This window comes from Crocuta crocuta, unplaced genomic scaffold (genome assembly GCF_008692635.1).
Source record: "Crocuta crocuta isolate KB4526 unplaced genomic scaffold, BGI_CrCroc_1.0 scaffold199, whole genome shotgun sequence".
In the NCBI taxonomy this organism is placed as follows: domain Eukaryota; kingdom Metazoa; phylum Chordata; class Mammalia; order Carnivora; family Hyaenidae; genus Crocuta; species Crocuta crocuta.
In genome coordinates, this window is record NW_027533339.1 from 747521 (window position 1) to 760258 (window position 12738).

At 36.3% G+C, this 12738-nt stretch overlaps 1 protein-coding gene across 1 annotated transcript in view; it reads right to left on the minus strand.

Annotated features, from left to right (window-relative positions):
- The window catches only part of PTPRD (protein tyrosine phosphatase receptor type D), a 413276-nt gene that overhangs the window by 197941 nt on the left and 202597 nt on the right, over nucleotides 1-12738 (minus strand). The window contains exons 4-8 of the mRNA XM_077748273.1: nucleotides 7476-7664; nucleotides 6223-6231; nucleotides 5479-5496; nucleotides 3771-3881; nucleotides 128-397 (exon numbers count right to left, since the gene is read on the minus strand). Of these exons, the coding sequence (XP_077604399.1) occupies nucleotides 128-397; nucleotides 3771-3881; nucleotides 5479-5496; nucleotides 6223-6231; nucleotides 7476-7664 (597 nt within the window). The remainder of the gene's footprint in view (nucleotides 1-127; nucleotides 398-3770; nucleotides 3882-5478; nucleotides 5497-6222; nucleotides 6232-7475; nucleotides 7665-12738) is intronic.

Here is a 12738-nt window from a genome sequence, read left to right on the forward strand (position 1 = left end):
ATTTGGCATTTGAAATACTGAATAATGAATTGATTCATTTTAGTATTGTAGGGATAGACTTTGTAAAGAAATTAGTCAGGTGAGTTGACTATACCCAGATCCTCAAAGCAAGAACCACTGAGCATACCTTTGACAGTGATCTGTGCTATTGCTTCAATGACACCCAATGTTGACATGGCAACACAGGTGTAATTTGCTGACTGTCTTACATCATTCAATTCCAGTACATTTCTTCCTATTGGCATATCATCTTCAGGTGTCAGGTCTTCTGCCCCCAACATCCACTTCACATAAGGCATTGGTGACCCCACGGCCACACAGGTGATATTAACACTTCCACCTGGCATGATTTCATGATTAGTAGGTGGGATAGAGAATCTTGGTGGGACACGGCGAACTGGAACAAAACACAGGGAAGATGATAAAACATACAAGGCAAGGTAAAGTGGCTTGTTAAACATATGGCATGCACTGTACAAACACAATTAAACAACTGAAACATATTGTGGATTTTCCAAAAACAAAAGAAAGAAAAACTGTGGATAATACAAACCATACAAGTATGGTATGTGTATACACAGATAAAAAATTTAGTGTAGTCATTGATATCTTAGACACATTCATACAAAAGTTGATTCAGACCTACGAAGGGCCCCACAAAAAAAAAAAAAAAAACTATCTACAAACTAACAATACACAAACATCATGCATAATATAAACACAAAACCATATACATGCATGCATACAGCAAAGATTCTATGCATGCATGTATATGCAGAAAAGGGGCAGGAAGGTCACCAGCAGGTTTAAGTTGAGTATCAAAACCAACTTCAGTGCTGTGCACTTCCAGTTGATGTGAATGTATGTGTGGGACCACACTGTCACATCCCAGCCCTGGAAAACATTGTCTAGAGTACACGGAAAGTGCAGCTTATTTGCTTTCAGACTCAAGAGTAGATGCAGCCTCAAGACCTCACACTAACACTGGAATGGACACAGAAAAATATACATATATTAATTTACACTCATGGAAGAAACAAAGTCAATGCCAGTAGAGATACTGGATTGGATCATGCAAAGCATGCACAAAATGAAGTCTCAAGGCCCGTGCTTAGGACAATGGGAGAATGGCTAAAATCCAAGACAACAATGACAACAGAAGAAGTAACAGGGTAAAGACACTAAACATAAAGGGAGGAACTAGAGTACAGTGATGGAAACAGATTTAAGGGATCATAGGTTTCAAAGTAGGAAGATTAAGCTAGGTTGTCAAAGGTAAGTATTGCAAATTAGGGAAGGGAGCTGGGTATTTCACATTCAAGATTTCATTCAGGACATATCTAAGGTAAAACAACACAGATGATGGTGACAAAATCTGGTAAAAGGCTTTTTATGCCTACATTCAAATTGAAGGACATTGGGTCTAAAACATACGATGAAACATGACATTAAGAGAAGAGGTCGTATTAAAACAACACAACACAGAAAAAATTACCAAGCAATTACAGTTCAGTGTTCCTGCTTCAGATAATCTGCATGTTTATGTGTGCTTAAGTACATATGTCTTGGACATGGTACAAAGAGAGAGTAAGGGACATATAGGCTTCATCTTAGGCTCTTATTGGCAAAACATTCCACCAAGAGTATTTTAGATCCAGAGGTAATCATTAGGAGCATACCTTAAACATGAATAATAGAGTGATTTATAAAATTATATGTAAGTTCATAAACAAAAAAACCTCATAACCCAAGAAGATGATAAGTAAATAAGTCTGTCTGTAAACTTTTTGGCTACAGTTAAGATTGAGATAAACCTCCGTTGATTCGAGAGGGCTCACTGTGATGGCCACATGGGTGAATGATAGGCAGAGAAGAGAGAGCTAAGCATGCCTCCTGCAGCCACTTCACAGGTTACACAAAGCAAGCAGGAGCCAGTATACACTCTAATGTGTCAAAGAACATATCAAGAAGAATAGAGGAGAGTTTAGTCTTCATGCTCGGGATTAGGAGAACAACTACAAAAAGTCATTCTATGGGTAGCAGGCATCCTTGTAAGACAAAAATTAAAGGTGGGGTGGGAGACGGGAAGAGTGGAGCAGGAAGGAAAGCAGGAACACTGACCCAAGTTCATGGGACCTGAGAGAGTTAAGTGTTACCAGTTACCATGCACCCAGGTACATTCTTTCCCATCATGCACCACAGTGAGATACCACCAGCAAGCACTGGAAGCCATGGCCAGGGCATTCTCTGCTAAAACATACCATTAACCAAAAGAAGACCACAATGCAGCTACATTCATTTCATTTGTATTCTTTGTTATTGGTTTAATTAAGAGTTTTGTAAGGTGGGTAAAAAGTAAAAAACACACCAACCTTCTCGCAGCTCTGAGGGATGTAGGGGGTTTGATGCAGAACACAATGAAATGAGGAAAGGAGAAAAACAAGGGAAACACAGAGAGAGTAAAAAGGCCATATCAAGGCTTTCAACTGCTACTTGAACATCTTTATTTGCTCTAGTTATTTGCTTTTCCTACCTCAGCTGAAAATGTTAGCAATATCTCATGGACTAATATGGTATTAGAAACAATAGCTAGCATCATTTTGAAATTTTCCCATTGAAGAAGGTACACATGCCTCATGCAGCAAAGGAGGTCACCATTGTAAGAAAAGGATCAAGGGACTTTCAAAGAATTTGGAGAAGAAACGGTTTTCTTCATATTCTCCCACCCCAGACTCCAGAGGAAGATAGGAGAGCAAAACATCCCCACAGAAACAAAATTATCTCAAACAAAAATTTCAAAATCAAGCTAGATATTTTCCTAAGGAAATCCATCCTATTGTAACTTAAAGCCCTCACAGTCTTTAATCGATTCCCACCCCCTCCCACATCTTTTGTGCTTATTCACAGACACGTAGACCAGGAAGAAGAGCATTTCCATTGGACAAGAAGCTATAGGAACCAGCTTTTAAAAACTCTGGGGAAGAAGAGCTACTTCTTTTTAGTTGGCATGAAAGGTACAAGCTCAAAATGTAATCATTTGTATTACTTTATGAGAAAACATGAATGTATCCTCATAACTCATTCTTGTCCCAAGGACAATTAACAGTATTTTTAAAAATACAATCAGGATTTGATGGTATTTGAAATATTACAACTTTTTGGAATGTTAATAACTTTTAAAAATGAGTGTAAATATATGCAGAGACATATGGACACACATAATACCATGTGTTTATAAATAAAAAAGCAGAGAAAGAAAAAATACAATTGTGCTATTTGCAGGTAGCACCTTTGTTTTGTTTTTTGTTTGTTTTGTTTTAGTAGCTTTATCCTTATGGGCTCCACAGCAGAAGTCTTGAAGACATAAACACCTTTATGCTTGGAGTGGCCCAGAAAACTGATTAGTAGCACACCAAGCAATTATTTCAGGGTTTGATAAAGGAAACAGAAGAGAAACAGCAACAGAAAAAAGAAGGAAAAGAGGAAAACTTCAAACAAATACCAAGCACAGTTCAATCAATGCAGTAAAAATGCAAATATACTTACAAACTTCAAGCCTCAGGATAGACTGTACTCAAAAGTTGTCAAATTTTTTTTTTTTTAACAAGAAGGTCAAGATTTTTAATTCTTTATTCACTAAAATGCTTCAGCTACTACAACTACTAGTGTATCACCTTGGTATCTACTGACAAAACAGCACAGATCTTATGTGTCTCTCAACTCCCCCTGAGCCTTAGTGAAGAAGTGATACCAGGTTATGTCATTCCTACCTCTGACATATAAATTGGCAGGGGCAGAATAGCGAGTGCCCGCGCTGTTGGTGGCAACACACTCATATTTCCCTTGGTCAGATTCTTCACTCTGTTCAATCTGAAGGGCTCCTGTATGGATATAAAATATAGTGCCAAAGATATGGTCAGAGAAGGTTTTCTCAGTGCAGATAGCTAAACCTCTTAACAATATGAAAAGCCCTGCAAAGCGAAGGTCCGCTCAACGTCGATTCAATCTCTCGCTAAGGTGCACAGACAGAAAATGATGCGATGAGAAAAACATATAGAGATTATTTCTTTTTTACATCATCAATTCTAGCATAAGAAAACAATTATCTCTTTTCCCAAGCAAGACTTCTAGTCATAATTAATACTCTCATTTCCTAGACTAATAAAATGAAGATGGGTGAGGCTGCTTCAAGGAAGTATGGCTTTTAAATCAAACAAAAGATTAATTTTTGGTGTGGTTTTGTTTTGTTCCATTTGGGTACCAAAAGTGGCGCAAAAGATAGGTATGCTCAAAAAAAACCAGGCCGGGTTTTCAAGAAAGTCTTCTGCTGAAGAAAGGCAAAAATACGCAGCGAGTACAAAAAGGCTGCACAAAGCAAAAAATTAAAATTAGTCATTATATATCATGAAAATATTACTTAAAGAAACAAAACTCCCTTAAGACATGCAGATTTTTAAGAAAAGAAAGACAGTTTGTCACAACTTACAATCATTTATTACATTTGCTGAAAAACAAAGAGCAGTTGAATTAGAAGGTTTTAAAAAAGTTAAAAAGCACGGCCTATGCCAGCAAGGAAGAACCAACCAGCCACTGCTTGAGGACCTCAAGACGGATCCCCTCAGACACCCATCAAAATCCACCAGTGGGATTAGCAGTGTGGTGTCACAAAACCCCAAGAAAAATCCAAAACAAGAATTCTAAAAGAAACGAACACGGAGTCAAAGTATGACAAACCAGCAATATCACATACCACCAAGAATACTGAGCACCGTTTGTTTCCATAGCCTGAAGGACAGAAGATCCAAAAATCCAGAGGCGAGTAATCCAAGAAAAAAAGAAGTGGGGGGAAAAAAGCATTGCTGTCAGATTGTAGGCGAGTGGGATCAGGTGGAAAGGGGAGTCATTCTTTGACTTTTAAGACAGTAAGAGAAAAAAGAATTGAAGAACAAAAGCAAAAACCTTTTGAAAGATAAAGACAAAAAGTAGATGTTCCAGGCTGTCTTCTGCATGTCTGCCACTGTTCTCCAGACCATCTTGGCTTTGGTCCAGAACAAGAACAGCTAAGGAAGAAAAAAATGATCTTTTTTTTTCTCCAGTTGGACAAAAAAAAAGGAAAAAGAAGAAAAAAAAAGAAAAAAAGGAAAAAGGAAGAAGAAGAAAAGGAAAAAAAGAGGGACAGATGGTACGCTGTGACTGGTCTGTGGTCTAACGACCTGGATATGCTTTCTTTGAAGCATATCACAACTTAAATAATCATCTCCATAAAGAAAGAAACGAACAAAACAAAGAGAAAAGAAAAAGAAAAGGAAAACTCACAATATGAGAGTCACTAATCATAAACAAACAGTACAAAGGAGAAAAATAAAGTTGATGGACATATTATTGGAATGAATTTGAAAACAGGACAAAGATGAGAGTGATGACAGGACAGAAAGAATGAGCAAGATCATTCTGTGAACGTTAGTTCAGCACTCTTACCTCTTATTGGTGTACCACCTGGGTGGATAATATGAATGCAAATAAGATTAGAAAGAAGAAGCATTAGTACGAGAAGGAGGAGGCTAGGGCTGGGGAGAAGAATTAAATTAGATTTACAGAATTAAATAAGGTCTTAAAAGAAACTTGAATTACTATACTGGTAAAACAGGAATATATTAGATAGTATTATTAGATTATAAAAGCAAGTTGCATTATACCACAGAGGGCAAAGTCCACAATAGGCAGCATTGCTTTTCTCAGAGAAACAACTGAGTTCTTAGGTCTGGGGTCATATAGGGTTAGAATTATATCTTATATGCCTCATATTCTTAAAAAAAAAGACAAAAAAAACTAAACAATACTTTTTAAAGACATAGTTTAGGAAAAATCCTGTCTAATCTATTTAAGTATATATATAGGTATGCATATATATATACTCTTACAGGAAATACTAAGGACTAACTGGAAACAAACACTGTTGATTGAATATTTTATTCTACTCACTATGCTACATTTGTGTAATATAACTTGTGTACTATTTTATTTTTCTACAGTGTTTTTACAATAACGGTTCTGTGGATGTGTGCGTGTGCGCGCCACTACCGAGATCTGGTGTCTACACTGACAGTTAGTAAAATGCATGCCATGCATTTTATTAATAAAATCATAATAGTAATAATAATAATAATATTCTGGATATGGAAATTAGTGGGGGTGAAGTGCGCTTCAGAACTAAGCACTTACCAATAGATTCTGGAGATTTAAATACGGAGAGAAGAAAGACAGCATAAAAATATTATTATATTCCTTATAATTTGGTACAAATTTTTCAGAATTAAAGCTTTATATACTAAATCATCTATGTTACATGTGAATAATTAATTCTTTATTTACAATAACAGAATGCTAATCTACACAATTCTGCTGACAACAAGCAAAAGAGGCAGTTAACAAGACGCTTTAACATCACAGGACAGGTCAAAAGCTGAGAATTCTGGGAAGACAGGCAGTTAAACAACTTAGAATTCTATATCAATATAACTCCCAACGTCAAAGCAAACAGCTTATTACTACATGTCCCAGTGAAATTGCCTAGGGACAGGCTCTAAAACTTAAGAAATTTAGAATTATCTCTATTTTTAATCTAAAGAGAGCAAAGGGATGAACTTGGGGTAGAGGTGGGAGAGGGAGAAAAGGGCAGCCAGGGGAAAGAGAGAAGGAAGCAGCAAAAGTTGGAGTCTACACCAAAAGCAGACTTCTGTAGATCCAGTCACTGGAGGGTTCAAGACTCTTTAGTGTGGGCGCACACTACTGTGGCTTATGTGTAGAAAATGCTCACTCAAAAGAATACAATAATAGTATTAATAAAAATCCCCTCCTTGCATTGGTACTTAGTAAAAGATTTTTGAAAAAATACATCTGGTTACTTATGAGATAACATTTCTGTCATTTATGTATTAGTGAAAAGAAAGCAGATGTGACCAAACTTAACTAAACTTTGGTACCTTGATGAGTTCAAATGCAGAAAAGACAGAGAAAACACACTTTAATAAAATTGAATCATTTTAGTGTTTAATATGAGTATTTTGGTTTTTAATGGATACAACCATTGGAGCTCCTTGCAAGTTCAGAATGAAGTCCAATGTTGAAATAAATTTGTTTCAAAAGAAAACAGAGAGAGAAGAAAGAAAGAGGAGAAAATGGATCCATCAAGTACTGCAGAAAAGCAGTAAATTAAAAAAATCATCAAAAATACAGTCACAGCAGTGAGCAATGTGGATTAAACAGAAGCTGCAAAACACACAGAGAGAAAGACAGACTCTGAAACAGGCTATGACATCACAAACATGGACAACACATTAAATAACAGAGAAAGAGAAGAGGGAGAAAAATCAATACCTAAAAATTAAAATTAAATTAAATAAAAATAAAAATAAAGAGAGAGAAAGCTAAAAAAAATTCTCTAAGAGTTAGTTGAAACAGTAACAAGACCCTACCTGATCGTAACTGCTTAATACGGCCATTGTTGTTGCTTGTGTCGACGGGTAAGAAATCTTTAAACCAAGTTATTTCTGGATCCGGATTCCCACTGGCTGCACAAAGCATGGTGGCAGTGCGTGTACGCTCAACCACCTTCAACTGTGGGCCCATGTCAATAGTAGGGAAGCCCCTGGGAATTTGATCCTCTGCAAGACAAAAAGTGATGCAAACATTATGTCAACAAGTCAGATGCCCAAGATTAAAGAGCTAGTGTCCATTAATCTTTCCCCTTACCTTATTTGGCATTTGTTGAGAAGCTAATACAAACCAGGCAGCATTGCACTATTAGATTAGGATACAGTCACAATATTGTTCCTGGCCAGGAGAATGCACAGTCTATGTGAGACCAATAGCTTAACAAAGAGCTCAGACACATGTGATAAAGAACATAATGAAAAAAACACATCTAGTTCTCTGGGATCATAGAGGGAGCAGAAATTATAGAATGTGTGCCAGAGGAGGTCAGTGACTACCAAAAGAAACTCTGAAATGGGCCTTTAAGAACAAGTGGAATTGGCCAGAAAGATGAAGACATCACAAGTAAAAGTGCTTAGACAGGGAACTTCCTGTTGAGGGAAAACAGTGGGATCCAGTAGAGCTGTCTTGGAGAGTATCCAGGGAATAAGCAGGTTAACTGGATTCAGTTACCTGATCTCTAATCTGCTGTTTTTCTTGTAATTTTTAAGTAAAATTCTGTATTTTTCATAAGGGTCAGCTTCAACTTGATGAAATTTTTTAAAGGAATTTCTTTGTAGGGAGTTTCAATTAATCTGAAAATTATCTGAAAGTCTCCCTTACCAAAGAACAAAAGAAACTAAAAAAAAAAAAAGCAACACAAAAGTGTATAAAGTGTATATTCCTCAGAGTAAGAGAATATTTTCCTCCATTCCAAAGACCTATACCATTTTCAATCAGTAAGAGTTGAAATTTCTAAATTTTGAATCCTCAACTCATCCAAAGTTTACTTCTCCCTATCCTATATCAATATTGTCCCAGATCTTAGATCTTGAGAAATTGCAGTCCTCTTAAATACCCCAAGCATGATGATCCACATTAATAACTGACATTACCAGCTCTTCCAGCTAGCATTAGAAAGGTATATTCTATACTGAAGAAATTTTGAATTTGAAGGAATTTCATTTATACGTGATTAGAACTTGGGAGTTTGCTTGAAAACCATTATAAAACAGTTTTAATTCTCATTGGGTCTGGAATTAATTTAATCAACTGTCCCTCACGACCTCTGGTTAATTTTCATAAGCCATCAATTCCAAAATTACTCAAAAGCACAAAATCTAGTAAGAAAAAATTAGAAATCATCGAATAAGGCACCTCACTTCTCCTTGCATGTTGCCTGCAATTTCCTCTATGATGCTATGAGTCTTTCTGAAATCTGCGTTACAATTTCTAGGGAAAAGACTCCATTTTGATGCTTCTGCTGTGTTGTCAGTCAAGTCTATGTGCTCTCTACTGCCTCCCCTCTATCATTGCAGAAAAAACTCAATCTCCTAAATCTAGCTAGCAAAATCCTTTTAAATCAGGCCCCATTTTTCTTAACTTCTCATGGATGATATCCATAGCAAAGTTTCTTCTGCTCACACTGTAACTCTTACCATTCTCCAGACGAATCATGTCCAATAAATACTCTGGGTCTCTGGAAAGTCATGAAGCCAAAATCACCTTCTTTAGAATAAAAACTCTCTCAAATATATTTAATATTCACTTCCTCAGAACTACTGTAGCAGTAGGTACCTAAATTCCATTTTCTTGTATTATTATGAGTTTATCTCCCTACACTGTGAGTTCCTCCATGTGTCATTTATATCCAAATCCCTTGCCACCAAACTAGTCTGTTTTGCCAGACTTTTAAGAAAATCTCCAATGATTCTGAAGCTTAAATAAGAATATAACCTAGTGGAAAGAAAGAAAAGAGAAAGAAAGAAAGAAAGAAAGAAAGAAAGAAAGAAAGAAAGAAAGAAAGAAAGAAAGAAAGAAAGAAAGAAAGGGAGGGAGGAAGGGAGGAAGGGAGGGAGGGAAGGGAAGAAGGAAGGAAGGAAAGAAAGAAAGAGAGAGAGAGAGAAAGAAAGAAAGAAGAAAGGAAGGAAGGAAGGAAAGAAAGAAGAGGAAAGAAAAAAAGTTTTCTACTATATATAGTAGAAAACTACTTCTGGTCGACAGTTGATCAGAGAAATAGTTCAGGACTACAGAGAGATTTTAACAAATGTCAGACTATTACTAAAGAATAAAGTTCCCAATGAAGGGAAGGTTTCTCTCAACAAGTCCAGATTGTTGTAAGAGAAACAGGGGGACTAATAGAACAGGGGAGATGTGGACTCTGGCTCTTCTGCAGGGAGATTTATGAAAGACCACACGTTGCTAAGAACGTTGGACTTGACATCTAAATTCACTAGAGAATATTTTCCTGTCCCAGCAGCTAGTTACAGATGGAGAAGAAAAAATTACAAAAATAATTCACTACCGTGATCTACATTTTACTTAGGTTGAAAGATATGATTCTTTTGAGGGAGCAGGAATACAGCCTGTTTATGTGAATGCTCACACATCATTAGCCAAGCAGAAGGCTTTGGAGGAGGACAAAAGTCAGAAATAAGAGTTAAGAATGAAATTTCAAGATGATTTTTCAGAGCTCCAAGGGAAAATTACAAATTCTAAATAGAATGGGGCATTTAGCAAATTACACTAATTTTGATAATCTACTCCATATGAATTTCATCAGGCTGTTCTTTGTGACTTTAAAGGTTTTGTCAATATGATACATTTCCATCTATAGAATTGTTCTAATGTTACTTGAAAAAAAAAGCAAAAAGATCAATAACCATTGTATTACACACATCATATTAAACATCTCACTTGGCAGCTATTGACCCAAAATGCTTCAAAGCATTTTACCTCGAGTGCTCCCAAGTCAACTACACTGGCTTAGTTACCTAGAAATGAGTTTCTTAAAAACCTCTTAGATTTTGTTGTTCTTTTCCATATTTAAAACTCCCAACTTTGGGGCCCTGGGTGGCTTAGTCGGTTAAGCGTCCGACTTTCACTTAGGTCATGATCTCGAGGTTCGTGGGTTTGAGCCCCGCGTCGGGCTCTGTGCTGACTGCCAGCTCAGAGCCTGGAGCCTGTTTCAGTCTGTATCTCCCTCTCTCTCTGACCCTTCCCTGCTCACGCTGTCTCTCTCTCTCTCTCTCTCCTAGAAATAAATAAAACATTAAAAAAAAATAAAAAAAATATGAAACTCCCAACTTAGGTTAATAAAAACTTACCTTGAGATCCCTGAGCTGTTTCTATATTTCTCAGGGCATTGTATCTATCCCCAGGCACTTAAATACTAGTTACATTAGCATGCATTAACATTGACCCACTAGTCATTACTTTTCTTCTACAAGTTCATCTCTCTGAAAAACCATGCTAATATTCAGTACCAAGTGGCAAGTGTCAAAGACTTAAGATTGTTGAGCCACTTACTAAAGACTCTTACTAAAGAAATCTAGAATTAATAACCATTTATAAGAAATCAAATCCTCACCTTAGGGAGAACTGACAAAATTGACTTGTGCCCTACCAAAAGCAGTCTAATACATTTGCATGACCTTTCTTTTCTTTCTTGGCTCATAAAGAACACTCCAGAGCCCCCTTTTCATATACACAAGTGCAAAACAAAGATAATCTTTCTTGCATACTAATCGGACAGTGGATGTAAAGAGTGCTCCTTTCTTATTTTTAATAAGGGTAATTAAATTCTATCCATTCCCCCCCTCCCTTTGCCAGGAATCTCTTTGAATGCACTTTCTTCATTAATTTTTCATGAGAAACATCACAATGTAACAGATTCAAATAGCCAGAACTTTTACATGTTGACAGTTGTGGCTTGTTTCCAATTTGACTGTCAGGTATTTGGCAATAAAACTCAGTATTCAACATAAAACAAACTGTAGAAATAATGAAATTTCTAATTGGAATGCTTATCTCAGTGGGTGTAGTTTAGAAGACATTAATTGCTTTTTTTTCACCTTCTACATTTATTAGTAATTTATATAAAACTGCCTTGGCCATTTGATAACATCAACTTTGACAGCTCATCAAATGTGTGGTACCAGGAACTTGGGGGAAAAATCAATATCTTTTATATCTTAAACACATAAACTTTTATAGAAAAAAGCAGCTATCAAAAATTAACAAATTGTCAATATGTTAGGAGCTTTAAACTTCTACATGAGGTGAAAAGAAAAACATTTTGTCCTATTCATTAATGTGCTCATTAAGCTTTAAAGTGCCTTACTTATCACTGTTCCATATTAATATTCAATCATGCAGAATTAGCTACTAATTCATCAACAATTTAAATCAGACTTGACCTTCACAAAGCCATTTGGTCTGTCATTTTGAGAGGCCATTAAAGGGCAGATTACTACATACTTGTGCTTAGTGAATCATAGAACTCATACATATTTTGTTTGCAATGGCAGCTATAATAGACCTGGAAATATAGCACATTCTTTGAATCTGTTTGATATCCTAATGAAATATGCTGATATGAAACTTACAGTTCCATTAAGGGAAGGGAAACATGAACATCAGCATTTTTCAGAGTTAACTTCACATTTCTCCAGAACTTGTGTTAATAACCCCTGACCTACCCAAGTCTTGAAAGGAATGTATAGGGAAATAGTCTGACATGACATAGTCATGTCATAGATATCTGTGATTGATCAAATACAAGTTTTTGCATAATTTGCTCAGTTAAACTACTTTCATTGTTCATCCATAAATAATTTTAATGATATTTTAAGTTGTACTCCAATTCTGCAAACACTGAACCTCTCTTATTTGATGGGAAACCACAAAACCAAATTGCCTGCTAAAGCCATAGCCTCTTTCTAAGGTAGCCCAAGCAGTTATCCTTGCCTATTTTTGGTGGGACTTTGAATGAATTCAAACACAGAGGCGTTTTGACTCTGGTCCCAATTGATTAAAGAGATTTTCACTGAAAAACTATTTGCGTGGTGCTACATTTCCAATTTATCACATCAATCACATCAACAGTATGCTTTTACAAAAGCAGTATTAAAAGATTTGGCAAGTATAACACCCTCAAGGTCCATCCGTGTTGACCTTGAGGGTGTTATGCTGAGCAAAATAAGTCAGGAAGAGAAGGACAAATATCATATGCACATATAGGAGGATTAGGAGGAACTTAACGGA